This window comes from Mesoplodon densirostris, chromosome 3 (genome assembly GCF_025265405.1).
Source record: "Mesoplodon densirostris isolate mMesDen1 chromosome 3, mMesDen1 primary haplotype, whole genome shotgun sequence".
Classification (NCBI taxonomy): domain Eukaryota; kingdom Metazoa; phylum Chordata; class Mammalia; order Artiodactyla; family Ziphiidae; genus Mesoplodon; species Mesoplodon densirostris.
This window is the reverse complement of record NC_082663.1, coordinates 129059256-129073369: the sequence shown is the minus strand read 5'-3', so window position 1 is coordinate 129073369 and position 14114 is coordinate 129059256. Positions and strand designations below refer to the sequence as shown.

Sequence of the window (14114 nt, the reverse complement as noted above, 5' to 3'; positions counted from 1 at the left end):
CTGAGTTCCAGGCAACTGGCCTGTTCCAGTGGGGAGCAGGGGGTCTCAGAGGCCCCTTCTGCTGCTCACTCCTCTGCCCTACCCTTTCCAGGAGCCTACACGCAGCCCCTTGATGAGCCCCTCTTCACGCCGGTGCTGGTGGCCTGCATGTCCATCATGGCCTTGCTGCTGCTGCTGCTGCTGCTGCTTTTGTACAAGTACAAGCAGGTGAGCCTGGGCAGGGCGGGGGGTGCCCAGGCACCCAAGTGAGCCAGACCCTGGGGCAGTGCCACCAGGCTGTGTTGACCCACCCTTCAGCCCCTGTGAATACGAATTCATCTGTCAGCCAGTCATTGAACCAACAGCTCTTTAGTGGATGCCTGCTGTATGCCAGTGTCAGTGGCTGGGGGAGCCAAGACTCGGAGCCTCTGAGGTTTTGCCCTCGTAGAAGTCTCTGTCTAGTGAGGTAGACGGTTGCTAATCAAACAGCCACAGAAGTGAGGGTGTGGATCACAGAGCGAGAGATGCTACGGGGAGAGCCGTGGCCATTGGGGAGAGCATGAACATGGGAACTTGTCCCAGCTGGGGGCTTCCAGGGACACAGAGAGGGTATCATGGGGCCAGGCCTGTGTCTCTGTCAGGTGGCAGGTAAGTTAGTGGAGGGGAAGGCCTGACCATCATCGTCCTCGTCATTATTTAATATGATTATGAATCAAGTCTGCCGGTAATTGCACGTTGACGTTTAGCGCACTGCCTGTCCACTCTGAGGGCTCAGTCAGTGATGGCGATGTTAGGGGCATTGTTATGAAGCATGTTACCTACATCCCCTCATTTACTGACCTCAACAACCATGGCATGTGGGTAGTATCACTACCCCATTTTACAGAGTTGGAAGCTGAGGTTCTGAGAGGTTGAGACAGTTGCCCTAGTCTACAGCCGGTCAATGGCAGAGGCTGGTTTTTTAAAAGCCATTTTGTAAACCCATGGTTGGGTTGGGCCCCACCTCAGACAGCCCTCCAATCCCAAGATGCATGAGCTATCTTGAGTTCCCCAGCCAACTTCCTCCTGGGTCCAGGGTGTGCAGCATCCATTCGGAGCACTGGCTGTGCCCACCACCCTGCTAAGTCCTCTACACGTCATCACCTCGGTGAATCTTCAGCACAGCCTGGTGCGGGGGCTGCCATTATCAACACCATTTCACAGATGGAGAGACAGAGGCTTCGAGACACCAATTTTCCTAGAGTCCTAGAGCCTGGCAAGGCGGGATTCAGATCCATCCAACTCCGCCCACCTCCAGGGACAGGACTTCACCCACTGTTGTGGCCTCCCGTTCCTTCTCTGAGCAGCTCTGTTGCAAAGTTCTTCCTTATATGGAGCTGAAAACAGCCTCTCCGTCCCCACAGAGCCGCCTCCGCAGCCCTGCAGAGATTCTAGAGAAGGGCCCAGTTCCCTTCCAGCCCTTTCTGCTTTGGGCCACCCAGCCCCCTTGGCCAGCCGTGGTTTGGGGACACCTTTACGCTCTCTTCACGGAACCATTTTTGGAACATGTACTCCAGTCACCTCTTATCCCATTTAAGAAACTGACCTGGCCCCTGAGCCGACCCAAGGCCAAGAGAAGGAGGGCATCCCAGGGGTCAAGATGGCCAAGCCCTGCTGCAGGGCTTGTTGTCCAAGTGTCCTCTGCTTTGCTCCACGGGGTTCTGAGTCTTGCCCCTTCACTGGGGACTCAGCCTGGCTTGTCCTCACTACTCGGGCCTGAGGGGAGGGGTGGCCCCGCTTGGGGGAAGGGTTGCTTCTGTCTCAGGGCTGAGTCATCGCCTTTCTGGCCCCCAGAAAGACCACAAGGCAGGCCAAGGGGGAAGAGAAAAGGGCAGGAGTCAGCAGGCTGGAAGGAGGAAGGACATGCGGAAGAAAGGATGTTGGTGATGGGGAGGACCGAAGGAGACGGGGAAGCCACTGGAGAGGCTGGAATTCTGGGGGTTGGAACTGAGCTCTGGGGATGGGGAGGTATATGGGGGATGCACAGGAGGGTCCCCAAGATTTCCAGTGGAAACTGTTCAGATCTCCCCCTTCCTGAGATAGAAAACATCCGCCCACCCAAAACAGCAGGCCTGGATGGGGGAGTTGTGGGGACTTTGATGATTCCATGCCTACCTCGGTCACCAAGGGGAAGTGGCCTGGGCCTGTTGTGAGGATTAAGTGAGATGACGCACGTTGAGTGTGGAGCCCAGCGCCCACTCACAGGAAGTGCTCAGGAGGCGCTCACTGATAGCATTATATTCTGAGGCTGCCCATCCTGGCCTCCCCATTAGGGTTCTCCTTCAGAGGAGAGGCCCCTCTGGGTAGAAGCCCCTGGGAGTTACACAGGAGCCCTGTCTAGGGATAGCAGAGGCTGAGCAGAGCTGGTGTCTGCTTTCCAGGAAGAGGGGTGGGGATGCCTGAGGCAGGCGTGGGAGAGCTGCGTTGTCCTCTAGGTATCAGGTCTGGGGTTCAGAGAGAGAGCTGAGGTTCCAGCCAGACAGCCCTGCCCTCCCTTTCCCCAATATCCCATGCCCAGCTCGCGGTGGGCTGGCGAGGGGCTGACTCAGGCCCAGCTGCGGGGGCCAGAGGAAGGAGAAGTGGCAGGAGGGAAAAAACAGCCTTCACCACAGTGGCCCCTGGAGATGGAAGTGGCCAGGCAAGGTCAAGGAATCCCTCCTGGTTCTGTGTCCATCCTTTGTGTTGGGAAGGCACCCACAAACAGGGTTTGAATCCTCTGACACTCAGGAAGTCCTCTTCCTGTCCCATTTCAGACTATCTGCTGAAACTGTAATATGGATGTCCTTAAGTTCACTGCTAGTCTCTCGTCCTGAATCAGAACCTGGAAATTCCTCCTTATGTCTAACTGCAGTCTTTCCCCCCGAACTACCATCTGGAAGTTCTTCCCTATGGCTATCTGGAGTCTTTTCCCTTAACCTGGTGAGACATGTCACCCTCCTCCCCAGCACCCACTTTAGCTCCCCCTGCCCGAGTTGGGTGCCCCACGTAGGAGCCCAGCTGCTAAGCACAGCCCAGCTGGTCCCTGTCCCCCACGACTGACCGGAAAGAGAGTTGGACTGCTGATCCGAGGCCTCAGTGTCCTCCACCGCCCCAGCCCAGCTTCCACTTTCCACCTAAACTCTGTCTGCCATCAGCACTTCTCATGGGCACCCCTGGCATGATGCCCCCATGCAGCTGCCACCCGGGGCAGGAGAGAGAGAGGCAGCCACTCCTCCTCAGCTTAGGCTCTGCCGCCAGCTGGCTGGTTGGAACAGCATGGAGAGCCTGAGAGGAATGCGGGTCCTCCAGATGCTCGCTGTCTTGTACGTGGGGTCTCTCTCTCTGTTGGTCCTTTAGCAATGTAGAGTCGGATGCATCACTCACCTGCATCGGGCCTCAAAGGGTTCACCTTGCACTTAGAGAACTCACTTGCTGATTGCAGCCCTCGAGACTTTCCTGCCTCCAGAACCGCCCCCGCTCCCCTCCAGCCACACGGCACCTTCCAGTCCCTTAGACTCACCAAGACCTTTCCCACCCCCAGGCCTCCAAACCTCTGTTCCCTGCACCCGCGAAGTGCTTCCCCTGACGCTCACATGGCCAGCTCCCTCTCACCTCCTCAGGGGCCCTCCCTGACTTGTCTTCAGTTGTCCCCGGGGCTCTCTGTCCTATTACTTTGCTTTCTTTTCTCCATAGCACTATTCGAAAATTTCCTACATATGTATCTGAGTTGATTGTCTGTCTTAGCAACTAGAATGCAAACTCCAGGGGACAGGGACTCTTGTTTTGTCAAACTCTGAATCAACGATGCCTGAAACAAATAGGTACTCGGTGAAATATTTGGATGGGAATAATATTCAGCCTTAAAAAGGAAGGAAATGCTGACATAGGCAACAACATGGATGAACCTTGAAGACATCATGCTAAGTGAGATAAGCCAGTCACAAAGGGACAGATCCTGCATGATTCCAGTTAAATAAGGTACCTGGAACAGTCAGATGCATGAGATAAGTGGCTGGGGGCTCGGGGGAGGGGGGAACAGGGAGTTGCTGTTTAGTGAGTACAGACTTCCAGCTTTTCAAGATGAAAAGAGTTCTGGAGGTTGGTTGCACAACAGTGTGACTGTATATAACACTACTGAACGGTATACTCAAAAATGGTTGGGATGGTAAATTTTATTCTTATCACAAGTGAAAATAAAACAAACAAGTAATAATTGGATGGGAGGATGGATGGATGGATGGAAGGATGGATGGATCTACAGTTCTACCCTCCCTCCTGGCTCAGGAATTACCAAATTATCAGAGCTGTCAAAACCCTCAGAGGTGGTTGTATCCAAATCTTTCAATACACAGGTAGGGAAACTGAGGCTTGGAGAATGGACGGTCCCATGGTAAGGCCAAGCCAGGCAGGGACAGGGCTCTCGGTGCCATGGGCATGAGATGACACAGCCCCTCTCACCACGTCACAGGCCACACCGACCTCCTCCCGCTGTGTGGTGGGACTGCCCAGCCCCTGTCCTCCCGGGTCGGGATGATGTCCAAGATCCACCTGCCAGGCCCAGCTGACCCGTGCCTCCTCCCTCTCCCTCTGCAGAAGCCCAAGTACCAGGTGCGCTGGAAGATCATCGAGAGCTACGGGGGCAACAGCTACACCTTCATCGACCCAACCCAGCTGCCCTACAACGAGAAGTGGGAGTTCCCCCGGAACAACCTGCAGTTTGGTGAGCCAGGGTCTCAGCACCCAACACGCCCTCCTGTCACAGGGCCAGCGTGGGTGGCAGGGAGCCTGTGGGCACTTAGGTGCCCCGGGACCTAAGCAGGCTTTCTGTGTGACAGGTAAAACCCTTGGAGCAGGCGCCTTTGGGAAGGTGGTAGAGGCCACGGCCTTTGGTCTGGGCAAGGAAGATGCTGTTCTGAAGGTGGCTGTGAAGATGCTGAAGAGTGAGTGCAGGAGGCAGGTTTGGGGGGAGCGGGTAGGAGGTGGTATATGCCAGGGGAGGGTCTGTTCTGTTGTCACAAGGGCATCACCCACATTTTCGGCCTGTCAGGGCCTGTGGAACAGAGCCTGGGATCGGGGGTGAGGACTCTCGGCTTCCTTTGTGAGCTCCCGGCTCCCTCAAACTCCTGGGTGTGGAAGGGCTTCTGCCTAAGCCTCGAAGGGGCTGAGGTGCAGAGAGGCCATCCTGGCCTATGGCCTGGCCACAGCTTGGCCTCCTGCTACCCCAAATCAGCTCAGTAACAGGCCATCTCTCCTCTCTCTCTCCCCATAACTCCCATCGTGTGTCCTCATTTCTCCTGCCTCTTTCGGCTTCTGATTGCTTTGGGGCTCTGGGTCCCCTCTGCTTTGCTTCCCTGGGCGTCTGTGTGCATGGCTCTCCATGTCCTGCCCTTTCTCTGTCTGTGGGACCTGTGGCCCCATCTCCCAGCCACGGCTCACGCTGACGAGAAGGAGGCCCTCATGTCGGAACTGAAGATCATGAGCCACCTGGGCCAGCACGAGAACATAGTCAACCTTCTGGGAGCCTGTACCCATGGAGGTAAGGGGCCCTGGCAGGCATGGGGACCCATGGTGGTGGGGCCTCTTGGGTGTCTGAGGGTCCCAGGGCTACCTCACTCCATCTTCCCCTTCCCGTCTCCACAAAGTGAAGGTGGGATCCCTGTCTCAGCAACCCTTGAATTCCTAGGCCAGATGCCTGGACTGGTCAGAAGCTGCTTATGGATGACAGGCAGTTCTGTGAGATCTGATCAGTGGCTCTCAGAGTCACCTGGAAAAGGAGAAAAGAGTGCAGATGCCTGGGCCCTGCTCCAGGGAGTCTGATGATATGGGTCTGGAGTGAAGCCCTTCAAATCTACCTTTTACGAAGCCCCCAAAGAGGCTTGGACACTCACCACAGGGCCCACAGAAGTGCCCCAGGGCCTGTTGGGACTCTCAGTCCGCTCCAATCTCTTCTCCTATAGCAGCTTTGACTTATGTGGAACTGTCATAGATTTCCTTCGAAGAAAAAATGATTCAGCTACAGTTTTTTGGAGGTTCCTCTGCTTTAGACAGTTGGGTCACTGAGGTCACCCAGAAAGCAGAGAGGGCTGCTTATAGACAGGCAGGATTAGAACCCAGGGCTCCTGAGTTCCAGTACAGGTCCTTATTGCCCCTGCCCCATGTTCCTGTCCACATGGGGTGGTGTGTTAGGGGTGCACTGACCCCACTCTTGGCTGCTCTAGGCCCTGTCCTGGTCATCACTGAGTACTGCTGCTATGGCGACCTGCTCAACTTTCTGCGAAGGAAGGCTGAGGCCATGCTGGGACCCAGCCTGAGTCCAGGCCAGGACCCCAAGGCAGGCACTGGCTACAAGAACATCCACTTGGAAAAGAAATACATCCGCAGGTAGTATCCTGGTGAAAGACGGGAAGGAGGCCAGGACTGGGAGGTGGGGCCCCCATGTCTGTCCCCGAAGTCAGCTCAGGGTTGGGTGGCTTGCGTGGCCCTCACCTTCCCGTTTGTGCTGTGGGGAGTAGCCACCCATATTATATGGGCAGCTCAGTTTTCCTCCTACTTATTCCCATCATCCAACAAATATTTGAGCCCCTACTATGTTCTGGGAGTATTGAGGGCAAAGATGGGCCGCTCACAGTCTGGTAGAGATAGGCATTAATGAAATCATTATTTTATCATACGTAAAAGATTAACCAAGATCCATTTGGGGCCTTCGCTAGCGATGGGCAAATCTTGGGGATAATGGCCGTTTCTCCCATAGCATGTGCTGTCGGGGGCTGGGGGGCACCCATTCCACTTTGGAGTAGCCATGGAGAAGTGGGATAGAGTCTTTCAGGCGTTGAATGAGCAGGGGCAAAACAGCATAGCTGTGGCCAGGTCCCTGGTCCACTTGGGCCTCAGTTTCCCCAGCAAGCCATCAGGGGTTGAACCCCTCAGCATCTCTCTGCTCTTGTTCTGTAATGCTGTGATTCCTGGAAGCCACCCCGAGGCAGATGGACAGAGCCACAATGGGGAACCTGAGAGAAAGTGGCCTTTGTGTCACACGTGAGTCAAGGGCAGAGGCGGAGCCTGGCTGGATTCAGCTCTGTTGACTCCTCGTCCAGTGCTCATCTGAGCTACACTGATGTCCTGGGAGCCTTGGACTCGGGGCTTGTGAGGCTTCAGGGTCAGGCTGCTGGGTCAGAACAACAAGGGTATATACACTGGGCTCCTATCCTGCCAATGTCAGCTACCAAGCCGGGGGAGGCAAAAGGGGAAGGAGGCCATTTCACTCCATCCAGTGACCTCGAGTATGGGGGCTGGCGGGATTTTCTCTGATTTTCTGACACCCTTTTGAGAGGGTGGCTCACGCTGGGCCTCAGCAGGCTGGAAACTCAGGCCAGAGCAACTCAAAATGAGAACTGAAGTCAAGTATTAGCTTCCATCTTCAAATCTACAGATGGGGAAAGGATTCCGAGTCGGGTGATTTCAAGGGGAAATGGCATGTGAACCAGTCCTACTAATGGGATCCCAGGCTACATTAATAGAAGTACACTTTCTAGACCAAGGGAGTGGATAGTTTAATGGTCAAACCATAAATAAAGCACTAGGTTGTTTTTCTGGGAACACGAGAGTAAGGACATCGTCAAGGTGCACAGCTGTATCAGAGGGAGCAGGAGGTGAGAGATCCAGACTCCTATGTGGTTGAGATATCAGAAGCAGTGGTGGCTATTCAATGTGGAGCTGTGCTTCTCAACCTGAACAGCCACCTGAAGCACAGGCTCATAAGCTTCTGAGAGCTGTTAGGAATGTACAATCTCAGGCCTACCCAAACCTGCTGACTCAGAATCTGCATTTAAATAAGATTCCCCAGGTGATTCATATGCACATGGGTAAGTTTAAGAAGCACTGCTCTAGACCACTCCTCAACTCTGGCTGCACACTGGGAATTGCCTGGATTAATGTGTAAGTGGGAATGACTGGGCTTTACCCCTAGAGTTTCTGAAGTCTTGGGTTTGATGGTCTGAGTATCTGGAACTCCCTGGGTGATTTTAATGTGCAGCCAGAAGGGAGAGCTGTGACGTAGACAAGAGGGCTCAAAGAAGGGGCCCTGGAATAAGCTCGAAGCCCTGCTGGGCTGTTCCAGAGAAGAGTGAGATGCTTCTGGAGGGCAGAGCGAGGACCAGGAGGAGGAATAGCCCGGGGGCAGATTAGCATTAGGAACAGCAGAGAACTTTCTAACAGGCAGAGCTGCCCAAAGAGAGAACAGGTTGTAAGCTCCCTCACTGGATGGCCAAGCAGAGGTCACTGATCACTCAAAGGAGGTGTCAGAAAGGGAAGTTCAAGTTGACCCTGAGGTCTCTTCCTTTCTCTGCTGAGTGGCTGGGCGAGGCCTGAGCTAGGCAGTGCAGTGACGGGCACTGACCAGCCCCCGGCCCCCTCTCCTATGCAGGGACAGCGGCTTCTCCAGCCAGGGTGTGGACACCTATGTGGAGATGAGGCCCGTCTCCACTTCTTCATCAAATGATTCATTCTCTGAGCAAGGTGCGGAGGAGGTACCAGGGCTGAGGGAGACGAGAGGGGCTGCTTGGGTTGAGGTGGGGGGGCCGCCCTGACACCTCTCCCCACACCAGACCTGGACAAGGAGGATGGGCGGCTGCTGGAGCTGTGTGACCTGCTCCACTTTTCCAGCCAGGTGGCCCAAGGCATGGCATTCCTCGCTTCCAAGAACGTGAGTCAGAAAACAGGTCCCCATGATGTGGGGGGCAGGGGCAGCCAACCCGCCGTGAGGCTGGATGGGTGAGGACAAGGGGGAGAAAAGGGAGTGTGTGAAGGGGGCTGTCCTCCTTACAACACAGGCCTGGGAGTCTAGAGCCTGAATGCTGGCTCTGCCACTTGCTGTGTGGCTCTGAGCAACTGCTGAACCTCTCTGAGCCTAGCTTTCTACACCTATAGAAACGGGCACAATCATAGAATGGCATGAAGGTAGAATTGGGTTCCAATGTGTGCAGATGTTTAGGGAAGGGCCTGGAACGGCCGGGCCCTGAGGGTGGTAGCTCCTGCTCCTGTTAGGAGCCCCAGGGCTCACTGCTCCTGGGCCCGTGCAGACCTAGCTCTGAGGCAGCTCCTGCCACGCAGGGCCAGAGGGCCGGAGTCGTGGTGGTTTCTCAGCACTGACTGTATGTGTCCACATTAAATTTTCCCAGACCTGGGTCTTGGTAGAAGGTAGGGACAGGACCCAAGGGTACAGGACCAAAACGCATGCCCACTTCCTCGAGGAGGACCCCAAGCCTTCTGGGCCCTGGCTGTTCCTCCTGCACCTTGGGCTCAGGTAGGGGAGGGATCAGGACTAACCCTACAGTGCTCTCCCTCAGTGCATCCACCGGGACGTGGCAGCCAGAAACGTGCTGCTGACCAGTGGCCATGTGGCCAAGATTGGGGACTTTGGTCTGGCTAGGGACATCATGAATGACTCCAACTACATCGTCAAGGGCAACGTGAGTGCTGGGAGGGCTGGGCCAGGCTGGGGAGGGGTGGTGACCCGGGGTGCAAGGTGACTGGGGTCTGCTGTGCCAGGCCCGCCTGCCCGTGAAGTGGATGGCCCCAGAGAGCATCTTCGACTGCGTCTACACAGTTCAGAGCGACGTCTGGTCCTATGGCATCCTCCTCTGGGAGATCTTCTCACTCGGTAAGCCGCTGGCCCAGTGCAGGCTCAGCGTGGGGCTGACTGGTGCTTGGTTGCCCACAGTGTCCTACGCCTCGTGGAGCATGCTAGTCCAGGACCCTTGGTGGTCAGGGCAAAGCAAGGGCTGCTAAGAGTGCAGGGATGGGCGAAGCATCTGAAAACCAAGCGTTGCAGCTCCGGAGTGGGCAGGGCAGACCCTCTCCCTCGACAGGCACTCCCTCCAGGCTGTTTCCTCACCTGTCTGCTTGTGCAGTTGCTGTTTCCTAGAATGCTGTTTGCCCTCACTCTCTGAAACATGCATGTCCTTGAAGATACAGCTCCCATTTCTGGAGAAATAGGCACAGGAAGTTGGGCTAAGCCCTTCAATGTACTCCTCTACCAACCTCTTATTCCAAAGTCTGTGCTGGAATTTTGTGGATGTGATGAGGCCTGGGTGAAGACTTTCAACGTCCTAGAAGCCTAAGCCTTTTGCAGTGCCCGGCATACAGTAAACACTTGTTAAGGGGAGCTGCTGTTCTATTACTGCAGTCCAGCTGGGACCCTTCACACCCAGCCCTACCAAGATGTGTGGGGGAAGGTGACGGTGAGCACTGAATATGGTCTTTTCCATGATCTTGTCCTTTGTAGGGCTGAACCCCTACCCTGGCATCCTGGTGAACAGCAAGTTCTATAAACTGGTGAAGGACGGATACCAAATGGCCCAGCCTGCGTTTGCCCCAACGAACATGTAAGTGAAGAACCCCAGGGAGGAAAAATACCCCAGGATTTGTTGGAAGTGGATGGGAAGGTGTGTGGCCTTTCTTGTCCACAACGTTCCAGGGTCAGGCTTCCACTTGCCCACAGTGGACTAAGACAGACCCCTTTTATCAAGTTCAGGGTTTCCACTGGTTTCCCAGGTAGCACGGGGGACATTCTCAAAGAGGGCTCTCAACTGCGGCTAGCCCTAAGACGGATGATGAATGTTTAACTCAGACTCTGTTGCCATGACCTCAAGAAGGCGCTCTCTTTTCTTTCCTGTCCTGGAGCTCTGTGGCGGCGGCCAGCCTCTCACTCAGCATAGCCAGCCAGCCGCTGCAGCCTCTTAGCCGGCCCACCCCAGGCTCCTCACTGGCTCCCGGCCCTCACCACAGCCTTCCCCCACACTCGCTGGCCCATCTCACCCACCGCATCCTTCTCCAGCCACTGTCTCTCCACAGCTGCTCCCTATGCCACCCAGGCACTTACCACCAAGGTGGATGCACCCAGCCAGCTAGCTCCTCTGCCACTTTAGTCCTACCATCGACTGGCCTCTTAAACCTACCTGCAGGCAGCAAGAGTGCCCCTTCTTCATCCTAGGAGCTTGGGCAAAATAGCATCTCTGAGCTTTTTTTCTCCTCAGTTACCATGCCCGTTTTGACAAAAAGCCCTTTTCCCCCCGGGGTTACTGGAAAGATTAGGTAACGCACACCAAGGACTTCGCACTGGCCTTGTGCAAAGCTCACCTCTGACTTGGTTGTGGGACCTCTGCGGGGCAGAACCCTGTAGTGTGTGTGCATGAGTGCACAGACATGAGAAGTCCCAGGCCCACAAGTAGCTTCTGTCCTGCCTCAGATACAGCATCATGCAGGCCTGCTGGGCCCTGGAGCCGACCCGCAGACCCACCTTCCAGCAAATCTGCTCCCTCCTTCAGGAGCAGGTTCAAGTGGATAGAAGAGAGCAGGTGAGTGGTGCCAGGCTCAGGGTGGGTGGCTGGTTAAAGCTGGGCCTGACTGATCAGTTCTGACCATCCCTCCACCCAGGACTACAGCAACCTGCCAAGCAGCAGCAGCGAGCCGGAGGAGGAGAGCTCCAGCGAGCACCTGGGCTGCTGTGAGCAGGGGGACATTGCCCAGCCCCTGCTGCAACCCAACAACTACCAGTTCTGCTGAGGAGGTGATCACAGGGATGTACTCTCTCCCCTCCTCCAAGCTCTCAGCTCCTCCATGGATGGGGCACCATGGGGAGAACACAGACTGTGCCCTTGGTCATTTCCCTCAACAGCCTGGCCCAGCTCTGAAACTCGGGAATGTGGGATCTACAGGAGGTTGGAGAGAACCCCACTCCCAGGGCCTGGGCCATCACTGCCAGTCAGGGGCTGGGGCTCCGCCCCGCCCCCGCCAGTTCTCAATGCTGTGGCCTCGTGTGCTATGCCGACTGGGAGAATACCCAGCTCACTCTTAGCCTGTTCCCACTTCCTCCCCTCCTTCCCTCCTGTTTCAATGGAAATGGACTGGTTTTGGGACTCAAGTCCCCAGGAGCTGCCCAAACCTTGAGGAAAAAAACAAGGCTCCCTGGCCCTGGGCAGAATGGAAGAACACCTGCTGAGTGGATCCAGGAGAGCAGGCCGGTGCTCAGGGCTGCACTTGGAGCAGGGTGGCTCCTCTGGAAGAATCTAATTGTCCCTCTCTGCCTTCTCTCCACGGCCCCACCCACCCACCCTAGGTCTGGTATTGCTGCAATGAGCCAGGTGGCAGCTAAAGGTTGAGGTGCTCTGTCCGCTGCCCCCGCCATTCTGAGCTGGAAGGCAGGGGCCCCGTGTGGCTGGCCACACCAAGCAAGCAGCACACACTCCAGGTTGACTCATCATAACTAACAAACAGTCACGCTGTGGAATTGTCTCTGTCAGCATTAAACTAACAGCATTAACACAGCTGGCCTCTGGTCTTTGTGCCATGCAGACGCCCGGGGACCTCCTTCCATCTTCCCGCAGTGAGTGACCAACCCCAGCACCTCTGGGGCCCAACCACACTGAGCTGCATACAATGAGGCTGGAATTGACTCCTGTTGCACCCAAACCATATAATTTAATAAACTTTATTCTGGTCGGGGAAGAGGGAGGGGGAAAAAAGCCACCTATTCCACTCCTCTCAATAAATTAAATAACACGGCCAATTCCCGTGCCCTAAGCAAACTCTGGGCACTTGAGCCAGTCCTGCTGTTTCCTTACCGCCCAGTCTGCTTACCCTTCACAGAAGGGAGTTTTTCCTACTGCCCCCAGGTTATGTCATGCTCACGGGCCACATCCCCTCTGTGATGAGGGTCCAGAGAGGAGGCAGGCAGCAGCAGCAGTGACCAGGAAGGGGATCCTCTTCCTCAAAGCTTGGGGCAGGGAGGCTAGGCCTGGAAGAGAGTTGTGGCTCACGCTTTCTCAGCTGCCCCCAGATGTGGGTGCAGGAAGAATAGGAGGGGAATGCATTCCTCCTCTGGGAGAATCAAGAGCCCAAAGGGACCCCTGGAGCTCATGAAGCCCCCAAGGCCCCGAGTCAAAGGCAACAGGCCACAGGGGCTGGAAATGGTGTCCCTGGGTGGGAAGGGAAACCTCAGCAGCCTTGGCCCACCCAGGACCTCCACCCCGACCCACAGGCGCCCCTGGGAAGCCAGCAGCTACTTGCCTTCTCTCAGCCTCCCTGCCCCTTTATTGAACATATGGTTCCACCCAAGTGCTCTTTTGGGGCTAGTAAAGAGTGTCCTGGTGCCTCTCCCGACCCCCAGAAGCCCCAGAAGGTTGAGAACCAAGGACCCTGGGCTCCACCGTGCTCAGGAAATGGAAGCTCTTTGGTCAGTCCCAGCATCAGAGGCTGGTCCCCTGGATGGATCTGCCTCGGGCAAGGGCCTTACTATGGCTTGAGAGAGATGGTGCGGTCCCTGCACAAGAGCCCGGCTTACTCTGCAGCTGTGGCCACCTCCTCTTCCTCAGCGTCCTCCTCCGTCTCCGTCTTGATCTGAGCAACCCCGAGGCGGTAGAGGGTGTCTCGGATGACCACCTCGCCAGGCTGGCAGCTCTGCACAATGTCATGGATCTGCCGGTTGACAATCTCGCGACTGGTAAGGAAGTCCATGAGGCGGTTGTAGAGGTAATAGTGGGTGGCATTGTCAAAGGCAATGGGCCGCTGGCGGACGCTGTTTGGTTTGCTGTCTGCAAAGGAGGACAGGATGGCTGCGTAGGGCGCCAACTCAGGACACAGGGCCAAGGAGTGGTGCCCAGCACTGGGGTCGCCAGGACTGGGCTGTGTGCCTGCATGGACGATGCGCCGTGTGGCAGTCTTGGTGACCGGGTGCTGGACAGAGTGCTCAGTCTCCGTCATGTCCACCGTATAATGCTGGTCCAAGAGTTCTGGGCAGGACACGCTCTACAAGGGAGATAAGCCACTGTGACGTGAGGGAAGATTAAGGTCCAAGCTGTGTGATGGGTGAGAGTGAAAGCTGTGGGTGAGCCAGCTCTGTTTAAATCCTACCGTCACCACATAACACGTTTACTGGGGCAAGTCCCCCTTTCCTCCTCCCCTGTGCCTCCGTTTCCTCATGTGAGAATGAGGACAGTAACAGTGGCCACCTCCCAGAGCAGAGGCTGGATTACCTGAGCTATTATTTATATCTGCCTAACCAATTCAGACTGGGGCTGCAGGGGAACAGGAAGGAAGTGGTTCCCACGGAGGCTCAGATG

General features: G+C 55.9%; 2 protein-coding genes across 9 annotated transcripts in view; one reads left to right on the top strand and one right to left on the bottom strand.

Annotated features, from left to right (window-relative positions):
• Window positions 1-12233, top strand: part of CSF1R (colony stimulating factor 1 receptor) — a 28951-nt gene extending 16718 nt beyond the window's left edge. Inside the window, exons 10-21 of the mRNA XM_060093628.1 lie at window positions 92-207; window positions 4591-4717; window positions 4833-4937; window positions 5423-5533; window positions 6216-6378; window positions 8420-8511; window positions 8601-8698; window positions 9342-9464; window positions 9544-9655; window positions 10280-10379; window positions 11243-11351; window positions 11431-12233. Of these exons, the coding sequence (XP_059949611.1) occupies window positions 92-207; window positions 4591-4717; window positions 4833-4937; window positions 5423-5533; window positions 6216-6378; window positions 8420-8511; window positions 8601-8698; window positions 9342-9464; window positions 9544-9655; window positions 10280-10379; window positions 11243-11351; window positions 11431-11559 (1385 nt within the window). The 3' untranslated portion in view covers window positions 11560-12233. The remainder of the gene's footprint in view (window positions 1-91; window positions 208-4590; window positions 4718-4832; window positions 4938-5422; window positions 5534-6215; window positions 6379-8419; window positions 8512-8600; window positions 8699-9341; window positions 9465-9543; window positions 9656-10279; window positions 10380-11242; window positions 11352-11430) is intronic.
• Window positions 9765-14114, bottom strand: part of HMGXB3 (HMG-box containing 3) — a 61397-nt gene continuing 57047 nt past the window's right edge. For 5 of the 8 annotated variants that reach the window (XM_060093619.1, XM_060093620.1, XM_060093623.1 and 2 more), the window contains 2 exons: window positions 13337-13800; window positions 9765-9978 (listed from right to left, as the gene is read on the bottom strand). In XM_060093619.1, the coding sequence (XP_059949602.1) occupies window positions 9780-9978; window positions 13337-13800 (663 nt within the window). In that variant the 3' untranslated portion in view covers window positions 9765-9779. Of the gene's footprint in view, window positions 9979-12468; window positions 13801-14114 lie in introns of those variants that run through there. The other 3 variants (XM_060093626.1, XM_060093627.1, XM_060093621.1) reach the window with 2 other exon arrangements.